At 45.5% G+C, this 17734-nt stretch overlaps 1 protein-coding gene and 1 long non-coding RNA gene across 2 annotated transcripts in view; one reads left to right on the top strand and one right to left on the bottom strand.

Annotated features, from left to right (window-relative positions):
• Positions 1 to 43: 43 nt before the first annotated feature.
• The window catches only part of LOC105239623, a 49922-nt gene continuing 32231 nt past the window's right edge, over positions 44 to 17734 (top strand). The window contains exons 1-2 of the long non-coding RNA XR_004618956.1: positions 44 to 938; positions 8195 to 8246. This is a non-coding gene — a long non-coding RNA (uncharacterized LOC105239623). The remainder of the gene's footprint in view (positions 939 to 8194; positions 8247 to 17734) is intronic.
• Positions 3204 to 13124, bottom strand: CXCL17 (C-X-C motif chemokine ligand 17). The gene is made up of 4 exons (XM_034638055.1): positions 13003 to 13124; positions 5196 to 5276; positions 4458 to 4559; positions 3204 to 3758 (listed from the first exon to the last, which is right to left on the bottom strand). Exons 1-4 carry the CDS (start codon positions 13079 to 13081, stop codon positions 3661 to 3663), a joined length of 360 nt encoding a protein of 119 aa, XP_034493946.1. The 5' UTR covers positions 13082 to 13124; the 3' UTR covers positions 3204 to 3660.

Raw genomic sequence — 17734 nt, 5'->3', positions numbered from 1 at the left:
GCTCTCTTTCTCGGGGTTCTTTTCTCTGCCTTCTCTCTCTCCCAGAGTATGGAAGGGCGGGGGAAGGAGAATGCTCGGCGCCTGCGCACTAGCCCGAAGCCGCGGATCGGCCGGCAGAGACCGAAGGTAGAGGACCTGGCGCGTGCGGGGGGGAAAAGGCGGGAAACGGAAGCAGCTCGAGGCTCGCGCATGCGCATACGGTCAACTGCCCACGGGGCGCCGGAGAAGATACCGCGTTGGTGTGTGGAGCGCATTCCTTGAGACTGGGTTCTGGAACCTAGAGAAACAGCTCTATATCCTCAGCGCCAGAAAACGCAGACCTCAAACCCTCCCTTTCTATCCTGCCCCTCCTCGCTTCCCTCCTAAAGCACAGGAGCAGCCCTGGCTCTGAGAGACACCATTACTCTCTTCTCAGCCATGACAGAGATGGCCCAGCCCTTCCGGGAGGGACAGGCCTCTGAGCCGAGGCCACCGTTGCCGGCCCTTTGGACGACCAGGAGGTACGGGAGCCCTCAGCTTCTTGATTAGGGCTGCCTTGCCTCCCCTCAGGCTGGTTCAACAAGTAGCCCCTCATTCCATGGATGGGACTTTGCGTGCCCCTTTCTGCCTGAGCGCCGTGGAGCTAGAGCCTGCCTCCCAGGGGCACCATTGCCTGCGTCAGCGGAGTCCCGGGCCCGGCCCCCTCTGACACTGCTCCCCGCAACTCTCCCTTCGTCCAGCCTCCACCTTGCCTGAGACTTCGGCAGACCCCGCAGCCCCTCTCCCACGCCCCACGCCACCCTTCCTGAGAACTCAACCCCAAGGCCACCGAGCCTGGCTGGACTGGGGGCCGCCTGGCAGAGGAGTAAGTGCCTCCCTGTCGGCCCGGGGCGACCTGGAGAGCTCAGGGATCCCTGAGGTCCGATTTTCCACCTAGCGGGCATGGAAATGCCGCGAGGGTAAGGGTCTACGTGTAGCACCAGGTGGCTGGTGCCTAAAGCAGAGGGTGCCCCAGGGCTGTGAGTTTGGGGACCGATGGGTGAATACTGGCGGGGGGGGAGGGAAGTAGGGGTGGCAGCTACTTTATTTCCTGGCCCCTAGCCCAGAGCCCTGCCCCACTTCTGTCTGATTTCCCCCAAATCCTCTGTGGGGAGGCAGTTGGTGCAGGGAAGAAGGCACAGCCTGGGTCTGCGACTCCCGATATCTGCCCTGCCTCCAGCAAGGCCTTTACATCTCCCCGCCTCAGCTTGCTCATCTATCAAATGGGGCTGTTGATCTTTGTCTGGAAGGACTGGTGAGGGATCCCCAGAGGCAACCTGACATACTGGCAGTCCTTAGTTTCTCTTGACTGAATGAATGACTGCCTCTGGGAGGCTCAGTTCCTTGGCCTCAAACTCACCTGTGTCCCTGTAGTGTCTGTGATTCTGGCTGCCAGTTTTCTTCCCGTGTGCTGATGTCCCACCATACCCTGATGCCACTTCATGTTTCCCCTTGAAGGCCAGCTTCATTCCCTGGGCCACTGTTCCACCCCTCTTGGCTGATGAACTCCTCTTCAATGGAGACCCCACATCTGGTTCTGAGTCAGAATCTGTGACCCATTCATAAAACGTCCTCCACTCTGAGGCTGGTTGCTGTGTGGATATTTGGTGGAGTTTTGATAGAAATCCCCACTCGGTCAAAGATCTCAACTGGGATTTGGCTCCTCGGGCTGGAGCTCTTTGCTGGGCTATAGGGTCTGACTGTCTCAGTCTCTCTTGGAATATAGATTCAGTCTGGGGAGGTGATCCATTTTTGGGTCCAGGTCTAGGCTGGGCTGGAGGTGTTGATCCAGCTTCCTGTTGAGCTGGAGGTTGCTGTGCTGGGCCAGGTCCTGGCTGGGCAACATGTGCCTCTCTCATTTCTGGCTCCTGTTGAGTTTCAGATTCTTTTCCTGGCCCAGGTCCCTTCTGTGAGGCAGCTTCCTCTTGAGAGGAGGGCTCCCGGTGCATGGGGGGTGATTGCTGTGGTGCAGGCTCCTGCGGGGCAAGAAGTTTCTGCTGCAAAGGTGAATTTTGTTGGGTGCTGATTTCCTGCTGGGATTCAGCTCCATGTTGGGCAAGGGTCTCCTGCTGAGTGAGGGGTCTTTGCTGTGGAGCGGCCTCATGTGGAGTGCTGGGTCGCTGATGAGTCTTAGATGCTGGCTGGGCTGTGGCTGTCACTTTTGGCCCAGGCTCTGGCTGGGTGATAGGTGTCTGGGGTGGCTTAAGCTCCAAGTCAGGCCTAGATACTGACTTAGAACCTGGCTCCACTGTTGTTACTTCCCTCTCGGGAGGTGTTGCTCTCCCCGGTTTCATCCTTCTGGGCCCCCAAGGCCTCCTTTGTCACAAATCCCTCATTGATTCCTCATGATGGCACCTCCCTTTGGATTCTACTCCTTCATCCTGGCATCCCTGGTCTTCCTTTTTAAGACAGGTGGCAAGTGGCACTGCTGACCTCCACTCCTGTGCCAAGTGATACACTCTGGGCCTCCTGCTGTGGGAGGTGGGATTAGGAACAGGAGGAGGTTGTGTGCCCAGCACTCTCCTACCAGAGGGGAGGGGCTTGCCCTCTTGTGTCATAAATAGGACCCCACCCCACTTACCACTCAGTTCAAGTATTTTTTCTCTTAAGGCAAGCATCCTAATTTAGTTCTTTGTTTCATCTGGGATGACAGAAGCCAGATTCTGGATGAGTGTTCCTTTTTTTTTTTTCCCTCCCTCCCCTTCTGACTTTTCAGGAAAGGGTCAGAGGGGAGGCAGTCTATATACTGTTGTAATAATCTTTATTCTTTATTCATTCTTTCAAATGACTGTCAGTTTAATATCCTTACATCATTGCTTTGATCATTTTATTTCCATGTTAAAAAAATGACATCTTCCCATTTTTACAGCTTGAAGCCTTTTTCAATGGCATTTGGGATCTTCCATACCATCTCTCTAGCCTTGAACTGTGGTTGTGAATATATGTTTTCTGTACTAGACTGGAAACTCACAGAGTACAATGACCATTAATGATAACGATGATGATGTTAAGAAGAATCATAAATACCAAAATCATTCTATGTGTTGGGAGACTGTGCCAGGGTTTTTTGTTTTTTTAATCTACATTATCTTTAGTAAGATCATGTCGGATTCGTTGCTATACCTGCTTTCTTTGCCCCACTTAGCTCTTACCTCAAAAAGGTTTGTTAAATGGGTAGAAGAATAAAAAATTGGGCAGTGGAGAGGAAGAGTGAGGCTGGTGGTGGGGAGAAGTGTGTGTAGAATCTGGGTAGAGTTTGCAGTAAACAGGCTAAGGTGGGGATGGGATGAGTTGCCAGACCCCGTTTGAAAGAAATGATTTTGACTTACTACATTTAAAAGTATTTATTGACTTCTGTTTGTTACTTGCCTGGTTATATTTAAGGTTATTTGGGACCAGTTAAGAAACCTGGGTTTCCAGGTTTCTTTCAGGCAACTAAGCTTAAGCCCGGGAAAGGGGGGGTGCACAGGAAAAGCCTGACAAGAGAAGAGGGAGCAATAATCTTGGGGAAAATGCTTTGTGAGAACACTGGAGTGGGGAACAGGGAGGGGGAGCGGGAAGTGGGAGAAAAGCATCCTCTAGGTGCGCTCACTAACATCTTGACTGAAAATGTTTCACTGGGAGAGCGAGCCCTCAGAGCTCCTATAAAGGCAGAGCAAAGCTTGCTAGCTGACATTGTTTGAGAAATTCCCGGCAGGCTCTGGTGTGCTTGTTTGGCTTCCTGTGGTGCCTTTGGTGCCCTAGGGTGAAAATAAAGATTAATGTTAAAAATGTTTTAAAAAAAAGTTTTAAAAATTTAATTTTTATGAAAGCTTTAAAATGATATAAAAGTAAGACTCGTCCAATCGAAAAAATTAAAATAAAAAATTTAAAAGTTAAAATTAAAAAAATATATTCTTCACTCCTCATTCCTCAGAGCTGGTTGCTTAACCAACTGAGCCACCCAGGTGCCCCCCAAAATAAAATATTTAAAAATAAATAAATTTTTGATAGGTACTACCAAATTGTATTTTCTACCAGCAGTAATAATGATGTTGATTTATCTCATTCTTCATAATATCATAATTTCAATCAGTTTAATTTGCCAATTTACTTTTTATATGACATATAAAAACTTCTCAAGGGAGGAACCAGATTCTATTTGACATCTTCAGAGATCAATGACCAGGTCCCCTATAGTTCCATCTCCCTCCACTTTGATAAGCAATGGGCTTCTAAAATCTAAGAATTTGGTCAAAACTTTCTAGGATTAGGAAAATCGTATCCGCCTCCCTTCCTCTTCTTATTTCCTCAAGTTGACGCTGAGTAGAAAGGGCCGAGAGGTGTGCTTATCTTGGTCTTCATTTCACTTCTCTTGTCTATTCTCAACCCCTGTTCCATCCCTAGTTGACTCCACAGAGTGACTCTGGTTTAAGATAGGTCATTCTTTTGAAACTTACTGGTTTTCTTCACACTGGCCTTGAACTGATCACAGGGACACTGCTTCTTTGGCATCTCAGGCACTGTCATGAGTTTTCTTTTAGGGGCTCTCAGGAACCAGTCTGAAATAACAGGGTTGGTGCTTAGAGGGGAAGGTTAATATCTTTGAGAATAGGGAGTAGGGCGGGGTTTTACTTGCCATCTTTTTCAGACTGCAGTGGAGGTGGGAAGAGGGCTCAACACAGAACCGTAGGGATACCCAGTTATATGAGTACCAGGATTTCTGAGTTGTTTTGCCTGACGTGTATTGGCAAGCATTTGGTGGCAGGTTTGGATGGGGCATCAGGATATCATTAAGGAGACCAAAAAATGAAGAGAAGATCTAGGGGTCTGCCTTTGGCTGCCTTAACTTGGCCAAGCATTTTGCCTCTCTGATTTCAGTCTTATTTATGGCTAAACGAAGGTAAAAAACAAGATCCAGGAAATTTTTGGAAGGCAGCCCTCAGTTCTTGGGGAAGAGAGTAGGGGAGAAGGGGCAGCCAGAGATTGAGCCAGCTCCCCCTGGATCTTGGCGGGGTCCTGCTCTTGCTGGAGACTCAGGAAGAAGGCAAGCATTGGTGCCACATGCGGTGGGCTGGTGGAGAAGGCAGTGGGTGAAGTCAGCTCAGAAAACATCTGTACTGGTGTGTGAGGGGCGGGGCTGGGGCTCAGGGGAGAGAGTTGGATCGTGATGGTGCAGTGCTATTGTTGATACTAACCTTTGCACTCGCATTCTTGGCCGCCTTCATGGAGCCGCCTCTTAGAAGCCTGGCGATGGTCCCGATGGCCTCTGGCGACCCCTGGTGGAAGGAAACACAACACGGCCAGACACCGGAAAGGGACGGGTCCAACAGAAATGGTCCCCTAGCATTGTGCTACCTGTATCAGGGCATTTTCCTTCCTCTTTTTTTTTTTTTTCCAAAGATTTTATTTATTCATTTGAGAGAGAGAAAGAAAGAAAGAACACAAACAGTGGGAGTCCCAGAGGGAGAGGGAGAGAGAGAAGCAGGATCCCCACTGAGTAGGGATGTCAGCTGGATCCCAGAGAACTGACCTGAGCTGAAGGCAGATGCTTAACTGACTGAGCCACCCAAGATGCCCCTCCTTCCTTTTTTATTCAGGGATCTAGGGTACTTCAAGAGAGTATTTTAAATGGATAAGGAATTGAGGTTTAAAATCTGGCTTAGAGAAGAGCTTAGCTGGAGGTAGGTGGGAAAAGAATGGGTTTTGGGGGGAAGACAGGACAGAAGGTGGGCATTAATCAAGACCTGACAGGGTCAGTTGGTTGAGCATCTGACCCTTGGTTTTGGCTCAGGTCATGATCTCAGGGTCATGATCTCAGGGTCGTGGGATTAAGCCCTGCATCGAGCCCTGTGTCCAGCTCTGTGCTCCAAGTGAAGTTGGCTTGGGTTTCTCTCTCTCCCTCTGCCCCTCCCACCCTTCTCCAGCTCTCTCTCTCTCAAATAAATAAATAAATCTTTAGGAAAAAAAGAAAAGACCTGACAATACGCCCTAGCCCCAGCACACATTAAAATTCTCATGACTTAAAGAATGAGAACCAGGAGCAGATTATTCCATAATCTGGTCAGGATCTTCACCTGACCTTCAAGTTCTCTGTATTTGAATCCATAATCCCAGTTCAACTATAAGAGGATGGTATTTACCTTTGTACCTCTGGAACAAATCCACTCCTCTTTTGGCTTCTACTCAAGTCTGTCTTATCACCTGATGCTGTCTTACTCCCATTTTGTGATACCTAAAATATTTCTATGACAATCAAGAATGATGGTTGATAGACTCGAGATTCTGGGGCTAGAAGTGGGCCCAGATGATGCTTCTTTTGTATAGTAGTTTCTGATATTTCCTGTAAGAATTAATTAGGCCTTCACATGGTTCCCCGTTGTATTTAAAGGCATCTCTCTTAATGCTCAGTTATATGTATAGTTTGCTGTTTGTTGTTGTGGACTGAATTGTGTCCCCCCAAATTCATGATGAAGCCCTAACCCCCAGAATGACTGTATTTGAAGATAGGGCCTTTAAAGAGATGACTGAGTTAAAATGAGATCAAGTTAAGATGAAGTCATTATGGTGGGTCCTGATTCAGTCCAACTGGAGTCCTTATGAGAAGAAGAGTTTTGGGGGTGCCTCGGTGGCTCAGCTATTGAGAGTCTGCCTTCGGCTTGGGTCATGATCCCAGGGTCCTGGGATCGAGCCCTGAATCAGGCTCCCTGCTCAGTGGGAAGCCTGCTTCTCCCTCTCACACTCTCCTTGCTTGTGTTCCCTCTCTCTGTCAAATAAATAAATAAAATATTAAAAAAAAGAGATTTGGGCAAAGAGATACCAGAGATGTGAGAAAATAAATTTCTGTTGTTTCAGCCCCCCATTCTGTGCTATTTTGTTAGGGCTGCCCTAGGAAACTAAAAATCTTTCTCCCACTGAGCTCAGTTGTCATTCAGCTACATACGGCTGACACATGGTAGGCACTTGGTAAATGTTTGTTCAATAAGCAAATGAATAAATTGTCTGGAGAGGGCCCTTAGAGTTCCTGTGGTTCAATCCCAGGCTCTTTCCCAGACTTGTGCCCTTTCTGCCACACAGATGGAAGGTGTTGCATCATTTCCCCAAGTGCTAGTTCCAAATGTTCTCATGTGCTGTTTTGAGTGCTATTACAATAATTTAAACAGGCACACATAGCCCCTGCCATCTAAACTTTTCTAATATTTTACTCTCACCTGACCTCTACTTGTAGTTCCAGAGGAAAGCCACAGAATGCTAGAGCCAGAGGGAATCTTGGTTGTTATTTAGTTGAATCTCTTTATTTAGATGTTTTTTTCATTCTAAATGTAATATAGCTATATTAGAGGAAATTAGGAAAGTACGAAAAAAGGAATCTTTACTCTTACCATCTGGTAGTATTTTGGTATGTTTCCTGCATATGATTTTCTTTATACAGTGATAACCATAGTACATGAACAAGTTTCTTTTTGTTCACTTTATAAGCATGTTGCTATGTCATCTTCATAATGGACATTTTTATTAACTTTTTTTTTTGAGAGAGAGAGTGCGAGTAGATAGGGGCAGAGAGAGAGAGATAGAGAATCTCAAGTAGGCTCCATGCCCAGGCAGAGTCCTACTCAGGGCTGGATCCCACGACCCTGAGATCATGACCTGAGCTGAAATCAAGAGTTGGACGCTCAACAAACTGAGCCGCCCAGGCACCCCCCTTTAAAAAAAGAATTTATTTATTTATTTATTTGAGAGAGAGAGAGAGAGTGCATCAGTTGGGGGAAGGGGCAGAGGGTGATGGAGAAGCAGACTCCCCACTGAGCAGAGAGCCCAGTGACAACTCAGGGCTTGATCCCAGGACCCCAAGATCATGACCTGAGCCCAAGGCAGACACTTAACTGAGCCAGCCAGGTGCCCCCATAACAGACATTTTTAATGACTGCATAACATTCCCAATAAGCATATGAGCTCCAAATTATTTAACTGTTCACTCATTGCTGAATATTTAGATTGTTTTACTTTTGGACATTGATAAATTTCTTTATGTTTGTAACTGTTTTCCAAATGTTAGATTATTGTCTTGGGCAAGATTTCCCAAAGCAGAATTGCTGGGTCAAAAGTTAAGAACAGTTTTATGTTTCTTGATATTTTTACTAAATTGCTTATAAAAGGGTTGTACTAATTAACTAAATCACTGTCCCTTTTTTTTCAGATGAGGAAACTGAGGCCCAGAGAGAGCAAATTAGGTGCCCAAGTTCACTAAGGTAATGGTGACCCATTTCAAGCTAAAACCCAGGTCCAAGTGTCTTAGTCTGTTGTTCTTTCTGCAGCCTTTACAACCCTAATTCCATGGTATAATTTAAAATGAAGCTGCACATTCCTATAATAGTATGTTTCCCAAACCTCAGATATTTCCGGACCACCTTTATGATGCTTTCTGTAGCTTTTTCTTTAAACAGATTTAATTTACAAAACAGCCTCATCCTCTGCAATATTATCTGTGAGATTAGGGGTTTGATACATGCTTAGATTTTTTTCTAACATGCATTAACACAAACATAAAACTATTAAAGTAAAAGCTAATTTATGTCCTACTGAAAATCAATTTTGGAAAATATTGATATAGTGGAATAAGCATGAGCTTTACATCCAGGCAGACCTGGCATCAACTACCTGCCCTGTCACTTAACGATATAGTCTCGGCTTTGATCTTTGGTACTCTGGTTTATAAAACGAGATTAGTAGTATCCACCTTGGAGAATTAGGAATAAATGAGCTACTGGAGGTGCCCAATGGCCAGTGTCCAAGTGGTAATAACCAATAATGATGGTTATTATTGTGGTTACTATTGCAGACTTCTGTCACTCAGTCCCAAAGAGGGTGTCTATTGCTGGAATGTTAGGTTTGTTGCTTTCCGCTGACCTGTATGTGTAAAGAGGTTACTCCCACTTGTTAGGACTTGTGGTAGATCTATCATTATTTTGACCTCCCTGTTCCACTGCATATTGACTTTATGATTTCGGGCAAGTTGTCTAACTTCTGTGTTTCATTTACCCAATTTGTAAAATGGGGCTAATAATAGTCTGCTAGTGTGTGTGCGCATGCATCTGTTTCCTAGCTTTGTCCACTAGAGGGCCTAGAAGCACTAGCCCCTAGTAGCCATGGGCAATACCTTAGCGCCCACGGTTTGTGAATACCATTCTCCAGTGAAAGGAACCAGAGCTCCTTGGAGAAATGGCTGATTCCAAGGCAGGCCAGGGAAGTACAAGATGTGCCCAGAACATCTTGTGGTATCAGAAAGTCCAGAACTGCTAAAAAATGATATGTCAAGAAGACAGAGAAGCCTACTTGCCGGACCTCTCAATAGTCAGTTTTGAGACAATATGAACAACATAATAAATAATGATAGTAATGGATTATAATCCATAAATGTCCATGAGTCTTTACTCATAGAAATAAATAATTCAATAAATAAATGGGAGAGAAGAAGCTTTTTCTTATAGTAGAATCCCAATTAATAAATGTAGAAGGAATGATGGGAATAGAAAATCACCATTTGGCTAATACCATAGTAACATTTGTTGAAGGTGGGAATCATCAGTGGATTTTAAAAATTAGTGGGCAAAAGTATGATGAGAAGAAACAGGCTCTTTGCATGGTCTTAAAGTATCTCTCCACAAGATACTTATTAATTACAGTGGGAAAAAGAGTAGCTTTACAGTAGAGAAACTTGACAGACACCACCTTAAGCGAGTGTTCAAAATGAACATCATCAGTAGTTGAGAATGATCAGTATCATGGGCCGTCTGATGTGGTGCATGGAGAAGGCACACGTGACTTCTGTGGTATTCTTGCCAAAAATGCATAATCTGAATTTATTCATGAAGAAACATCACACAAACCAAAACTGAGGGGCTTTCTACAAATAACTGACCAGTACTCTTCAAAACTGTCAAAATCATGAAAGAAATGGAGGACGAGAAACTACTCTAGCCTGGGGAAAACCAAGGAGACATGACAGCTTTACTCAGTGTAGCATCCTGGATTGGATTCTGGACCAGAAAAGGGACATTAATGGGGTGATTAGCAAACCTGAATATTAGTACATTCATTAGTAGTATTATGTCAATGTTAATTTCCTGGTTTTGATAATCGTGTTATGGTTATGTAAGATATTATTTGAAAAAAATTGGATGAAGTATATATGGGACCTCTGATTATTTTTATAGCATTTCTTAAGTCTGAAAAATGAAAAGTGAATTAAAAAATACATTATATATCTGTTAGGACCTAATGAGGTAATATGTGTGAAATGCTTAGAAATTGCCTGCCACATAGGATTGCTTAACGCATTTCAGCTATTATTGCAGATAACTTTATAGTTAATGATATTATAAGTAATAATCTATTATTGTAAGTGATTTGTTTCCTAACATTTTCATATATTCTTATCTGTTCTCCTCCCTCTCTGTGAAAAACACACTGTGCATGTATGTGGTTATTTTAAGAGATAAAGTAAGATCAGATTTTATTTTGGGAATTTGGGGGGGGATGGGGAGGTGAGGGATGTTGTTTCCTCTAGCCAGAGGGGTGCTACAAAACTGTGTTTGGCCGGGAGACTGGGATGGAGCCGGATGCGGCTGTAATAGCGACCTGGCGGCAGAGTGAGCTTTCCCCAGTTCATAGCCACTGTGCTTTAGGGGCTGCTTGAGATATTTTACTCAGGCCATTTATTGAATCCTTGCTAGGTACACATTACAGATCATTTAATATTCACAACAATTATATGTTCTTTTTTTTTTTTTTTAAACATTTTATTTATTTATTTGACAGAGATAGAGACAGCCAGCGAGAGAGGGAACACAAGCAGGGGGAGTGGGAGAGGAAGAAGCAGGCTCATAGCAGAGGAGCCTGATGTGGGGCTCGATCCCAGAACGCCGGGATCACGCCCTGAGCCGAAGGCAGACACTTAACCACTGAGCCACCCAGGCGCCCCACAACAATTATATGTTCTAAATGGTATTTTACTCATTTTAAGATGGTAAGACGGGCTCCAAAAAGTGAAACAGCTTGTCTAATTTGCAAAGTAAGGGTGGAACAAGGATTTGGATCTAGGTTCCCTGGGCTCCAAGGCTGAGTCTACAGGTCTAGGTAAGTCTAAACGTGTAGCCAGGTTTGAGAACTATTGCTGTAGAGCAGGGGTTCTCAGCTGGGAGTCGTTTCCCCCTCCAGGGGACATCTGGCAACATCTGGAGTTAACTTTGTCTGTCTTAACTGGGGCCAGGGGTGGAGAAGCTGCTATTGGCATCTAGTTGGTGGAGGCCACACAGATGCTGGTGAACATCTTACAATGCACAGAACAGCACCCTACAGCAAAGAATTGCCTAGCCCCAAATGTTAATAGAGCTGCTATCAAACCCAGGTGTAGAGTCTTTTAAGGGCAACATTTTGAACTTAGAAACCTGAGCATTTATGCTTTCACTTAGCAAATATTTACTGAATACTATACTGGATAGTGTGAGGGATATGGAAGCAATATACCAGATTGTGCCACCAAGGAGGTTACAGTCTAGAAGGGCAGGGGTGGAGGTAGGAAAGGCACACCAATACCTTCAGTATAAGACAGACTATGACAAGTGCAAAGAAAGAGTCGGGTTTGGACTAAACATGTTCACAGGACGGAGGGCTCATATCTGGTTGAGAGAGGAACCAGGGAGGCTGTGAGGAGGAGTTGGTTTCTGAGCTGAGTGTATGAGTGAATGTAAGCTAGTGGGAAAGCACAAGACCCTTTCAGGGAACAGCCAACAGTCTAGTTTAGGTGGAGCACAGAGCATTTGTTAGTTATATGGGTGGATTGAAAGGCAGGCTGTAGTTAGAGCTTTGAATCAAGGGTGAGGACTCTAGTCTTGGTGTCTGTGACAATGATGGAAAAGCCTTCCCCTCCAGATTGGCAGTCTAGGTCCTAGCACTATGGGGCCCAGCACCTCCCAGAGATCTCTCTCTACAAGGGAAGGGAAGTTTAAGATTGGGGTGGAGTAAGGTGAACTTCTGATTTTCAGGATCGAATTGATGTTAAATATGTAACAAAGCAATTTTACCTCAAAGTAGTCCTTGGGGAGTTGGTTCTCTCGAGTAGAGAGATACATGGGATGAGCTCTCTTCTGCATGGTTGTTCTGCTGATAGCAAAGCCACCTGAGATGTAGTGAAAGCTGGAGCCAATTTGGAGCCTCTAACCTAAGGCCTGCTTCCCAACAGGTGAGTTTAGTATGGCTAAAGCTTCCAGTATGGATACTATCTGGTGATACACTTTTTCTAGTTTATTACTTTACCATTAAATAGCATTAATGATTATTGGTGGCATTCTGGTGCACTATGAAGAACACAAGCAAGGACATCTCATTCCCCCGTGAATGTACAGTTGCTTTTAACACCTTTACACCACCGTCACCAAGACTGGATCTTCTGTAAAGGGATTAGGGGCAGAGAGTAAGGGAGCAGATTTTTATTTAAAAATTTTTTTGAAGATCTTATTTATTTATTTGACAGAGAGAGAGCACAAGCAGGGGGAACAGCAGTCAGGGAAAGAGGGAGAAGCAGACTCCCCGCTGAGCAGGGAGCCCGATGTGGGATTTGATCCCACGACCCTGAGATCAAGACCTGACCCAAAGGCAGACAAGCAACCGACTGAGCCACCCAGGTGTCCCAAGGGAACAGGTTTTTATTGAGACAGTATATATCTACATTTTGCTAGCTACAGTTTCAGACATTTTGATACCCACTATCTCATTTCACTCTCACAACACGCTTTGGATATAAGTATAGTCTTTCCCTTTTTGTAAATGAGGAACCAGGCATTGACAGAAGCTAAATTGTCCCAAATCTCTGTAGCTGGAAGGGGCTACATTTCAATGCATGGTTGTTTTTGTGGGGTTTTTTTTTTTTTTTCGTCATATTTTCTTCTCTGTTTTGCCACATTTTCTCCCCCCCGTTTCCCCTTTATAGAAAATTAATCTTATTACCTGGATTTGGGCTGCTAGAGACCACAGGCATCAGCATTAGTGGCAGCAACAGAAGGAGGAAAGAGATTAGAATTTTCATTGCGACTGTTGGTGCTGCTGTGAGTCACTTGAAGAGATTCTGGAGGGTTCCCAGTTGGAGGCTCCCGATGTCTTCCTTGGGATGGCGGTCTGGGCTTTAATCCCTGGCCAGTGTTCCCATTAGAGGGCCAGAACAGCTAAGTGACGCTGACCTTGTTAGGTAACAGGTTTACAGGAATCTGGGAGGAAAAACTGGCCAAACAAAAGAAATGAAGCATTCTTAAGAACACAAGAAGCTGACTGACAGCTTGGCAGCAATACTGGTTCCCTCCCCTCCTCCTCCCCCACTCCCTACCCCCCAGGGTGCTATGATTTCTTCCCCAAATCTTTTTGCTCTTTGAATTTCCTTATACCTTTTGGTGATGCTTTCTAGCATATTATCGGGCAGGAAAGCAAGTACTAAGGGTCAGCAGAAGAGAGGATGACATGGTCTGTTTCCCCTCTGTCCTCCGGGCCCCTGGAGCAACAGGAGTGTTGCTTGAGAAGTTGCCCCGTCCTCACTGTATTTCCTCCCAATTCTGGGGCCACATAAGTAAAGTGGGGAGCAGAGAGGATTGAAGAGGAGAGGCTATTTCTCTCTTGGTCAGAACATTGCCCCTGAAGCAGTGGGTCAAACTGGGCCTCCTTGTTTTTCATCAGGAAGGTGGCTGTGGCTTAGTTGCTCCAGACTAAAGGAGAAAGAACTGGATTGGTGGAAGACCCCCAGGACTTCAAGTCCAAGAAGTTTTGAGAAACAGGAACCACAGGTGGGAAGGAGCCCTTAAAGGGTGTTTGCCTGCGCTGTTGGGGTTGTTGGCTCCAGACCTTGTTTGGAAACAGCCCAAGGCAAAGGAAGAAGGTAATACTACTTGGAGTAACCATTAAGGGTTACGGAACATCAGTACTTACTAAACTTGACTCATTTCAGAGACTTTGGGAAATATACTCAAAGAAAAAGGAGAGACGGGCTTGAATGCTGAGTGATAATTTGCGGGGGCTGAGGGAAAGGTTAACAAGGAAGTCCTCCCTGGCAGCCTCCAGGCAGGAGTGAGAACAGGTGGCATGATTGTTTGACCTAAGAGGAGGGGAGAGGCAATGCATGAGTCAAAAAACCCTTTTTGATTTCCGTATGATCATTCTTACCCTCTCAATTTTCAAATTATTGCTGCTTATCAACATGTTGGAGAGTTGATTATAGACTTTGCTACTACAAAGTTTATAAAGCACCTTCACGAGGCAGGCACAACAGGGATTGGCTTCCAGTTGAAGGCTTGGGCTTGGTCCTAGCTTGGTCTGATATAAACCACGGATGTGGTTTCTCTGGAAAATTCTAACAATGGTCTCTGTTCTCAGGAGGCTCAAATCTAACCAGCGAGATGACATATATTCATAAAAACCTAGAGATGGAACTGGAACCAAATTCCAGAAGTGGCAGGAGTTCACTGTGGCCTCAGAGTCACTCAGGGGACCCCGGGTTAGGTGGAGCTTGGGTGGGGTCTTGCTGGTAGGGTAGGATTTGTGTTGGTGGAGGGCAGAGAGGAGGGGAGTGCAGAAAGGAGCATAGAGCTAATTGGACGGGGATCTTTGAGGGGAGTGGGGGGTGTTATTATTCGTTTTCGTGTTCCTGAACTTATGTAGGGCCTGGCACTTTGGGAGTACTCTATCAATGTTTGTTGAATTAAGCGATATTCTTGTAACACTTTAACTAGGCCTGGTATGTTAGGAAGCATGTGAAAAGTGGAGTCCATTATCAGAAAGAAAATTTCACTGATGAATGGTCACGTATCATCAAGGGACCTGGTGGGAGTGAGTTCCTTTGCCCACTGAGTTATCTGTCAGTCCGCTCGCAAGCTGTTGGTGGTGGTCAGCGAGCCACTTAGCCTTCCACCTGGTCCCCTCAGTCCTGGCTCCCGGTCAGTTCCCTATGTCTGGTTTTCCCCTCCAAGGACTTGGGGTGGGGGAGTTGGGTCCTGGGTACTATGAAGGGGGCTTTGGGTCCTTCAGGCCCATTGATATAAAACAACCCCAAGATAAACAGACTTTTTTCTTGTTAATATTGACAACCACTTAGAGCCCATCTTGAGAACATTATTTGTTTCAACATAGCCTCTCTGCCTTACAAAGCTCCCCTTTCAGGAAGGTGGTAAGGAAAAAGTGGGGAGAAAATACCATTCTGCCCCTTTTTGGTTTCCCGATTCCACAGTGTACTTAGTAGACATTCAGAAATGTTTGTCAATTGATTCCATGATTCATGCTGCCCTAATAATCATTTATTCATACATATATTCAGTAGATCATGTGTCTGGTTTGCTAGGTGGTGGCTACCAAGAAGAAGGTGTGAAGCTGCCTCTGAGGGGCTCTCACTAGACGTAGAGACCCACTGGGGGCTCACCTAACTGCTCCATTTCACAGAATGGAAATTAAAGTACAGGGAAGTTATATGATTTGGGTAACATTATATAGTTCTGTTAGCCTCAAAGCCACAGGACTAACACTCAAGTTTCCTGATCTGCTAGAATTTCTGTTCGTGTGGCAGCTGTGGTGAGCTTTAACAGGAGAGAGTGGACCTTCAGAATGAGCCCACAAATGCCTTGAATTAACCAGAGCGAAATGGCTGGCCCAACTATGACCATCTGGGACATTTGCATTATTACTGTTTTTTTTTTTCCACTTTGAGCTTGAAATGAGCAAAACTGAGCCCAGAAAACAAGAGTGGAAGATTTTCACAGGGGCTTGTTGGGATGGCCCTCAAAAGTCTGTGTCTACCTCTGTCGAGGTGTTTCCCACTGAACTGTGATGGTCTGGCTTTGAATTAGGTTCCGTCCATAGCCCAGAGCTCAGTGAGGGCAGAGCCCGGGTCTGGTTCATCTTTGTGTCTCCAACGCATAGTACATAGTCTAATAAATATTTCTTAAAAAATAAAACTGAATATGGGGCTCCTGGGTGGCCCAGTCAGTTGAGCATCCAACTCTTGATTTTGGCTCAGGTCATGATCTCAGGGTCATGAGATCTAGCCCCCAGTTGTGCTCTGTGCTCAGCAGGGTATGTTTCCCTCTGCCCTGCTCCCCTTTTTCTCAAATCTTTTTTTTTTTTTGAAGATTTTATTCATTTGAGAGAGAGAGAGAGAGAGCACAAGCAGGGGGAGCAGCAGAGGGAGAGGGAGAAGCAGACTCCCCGTTGAGCTGGGAGCCCAACACGGGGCTCCATCCCAGGACCCTGGGATCATGACCTGAGCCGAAGGCAGACGCTTAGCCATCTGAGCTGGTCAGGCGCTCCTCAAAATAAATCTCAAAAAACTGAAAAGCGTACACCAGCAGAGGTGTGGGATGACTGAGCCGCTGCACAAGTAAGAAGAACCAGTGTCATCACATCAGCTGATGTGGCTTTCTAATATGGGTCTAGCGCCCAGAATGGGGAAGTGGGTGGTCCTGTGGCTCTGCTGCTCTGGTTAGAACACTCCTAGAATACCGAGTTTCCGCTATGCTGGACACACTTCGCTGGCCCATTGGAAAGGGACAGAAGAGTGTAGGGACTTCAGGATTGTCATTTGGGAGAGGTCTGTTTTGTGAAAAGGTGTTAGGTGTGTTTCAGGGCTGACAGAGAGTAGGACTCGGACTGGTGAGTGTGCAGCCGACACATTCGGCTCAGGATGAGAAAGAGCTGTCACAGCAAAGTAAATTTCCTTGGAAAATTACAAGTTTACTGACAGAGTTCAGGCAGAGGCTGGATGTCTGAAAATGTGTCACAGTAATTTTTTGTTGTTTTTGAAGGTTACAAGGGCAGAGCTTGGCTTGGAACCCAGCTTCCCCACTAATAAATTTTATTACGTATTATAAAAGCTACCCTTTGAAATATGACATTACTGTATGGTGCAGGCTGATGTCTGTCTGACAGCGACCTCCGGTCATTGTGGGTGGTTGTGAGTCTCTTAGTTAATCTTTGACTTGGACTTCACCCCCTCTGCCAACCCCCACCCCCTTCACTTGTGAGAACAGTGAGGTTTAGTGCATTTACTGGTAACGGCCACAAGATGGCAGCGCTGCACCACTGGTATTTCCTGAGACCCCCAACTCAGGCCTGGACAAGTACGTATGTGTGTGTTGGGGGGAGGGCGGTGTTAGAATGAGGGAAAAATGAATGAAAAAATGAATTAGACACAAATGAAGTGAATAGGTAATTTTTTTCCCTGTCAAGTGACAGAGTTGAGGTGAGTCTGAAACCACTGGAACACAGTTTTGGTTTTTTTTTTAATAAAGATTTTATTTATTTGAGAGTGAGTATCTGCGCACGTGAGTGGGGGGAGGGGCAAAGGGAGAAGGAGGAGCAGACTCCCTGCTGAACGCGGGTCTCCAGGTGGGGCTGGATCCCAGGACCCTGAGATCATGACCTGAGCCGAAGTGAGATGCTTAACCAGCTGAGCCACTCAGGAGCCCCTGGAACATACTTTAGAGAAGGGTCTCAAACTTTAATGTGTTTATAGATCACCTTGTTTAAATGCAGGACTGATTCCTTTGGTGGGGCCTGAGATGCTGCATTTCTTTTTTTTTTTTTAACTTTTTTTTTTTTAAGATTTTATTTATTTATTCAACAGAGATAGAGACAGCCAGCGAGAGAGGGAACACAAGCAGGGGGAGTGGGAGAAGAAGAAGCAGGCTCATAGCGGAGGAGCCTGATG

This window comes from Ailuropoda melanoleuca, chromosome 12, assembly GCF_002007445.2.
Source record: "Ailuropoda melanoleuca isolate Jingjing chromosome 12, ASM200744v2, whole genome shotgun sequence".
Taxonomy (NCBI): domain Eukaryota; kingdom Metazoa; phylum Chordata; class Mammalia; order Carnivora; family Ursidae; genus Ailuropoda; species Ailuropoda melanoleuca.
Note: the sequence above shows the minus strand (reverse complement) of the source record. Positions and strands in the feature narration are given on the sequence as shown.

Bases quoted from the DNA above. Each gene is read 5' to 3' on its own strand.
- CXCL17 (XM_034638055.1), bottom strand. From the start codon at position 13,081: ATGAAAATTCTAATCTCTTTCCTCCTTCTGTTGCTGCCACTAATGCTG. The intron at 5,277-13,002 runs GTAATAAGATTA...TCCTTCCACCAG, and splicing joins CTCTAGCAGCCCAAATCCAG to GGGTCGCCAGAGGCCATCGG. The intron at 4,560-5,195 runs GTTAGTATCAAC...CTGTTATTTCAG, and splicing joins CCAAGAATGCGAGTGCAAAG to ACTGGTTCCTGAGAGCCCCT.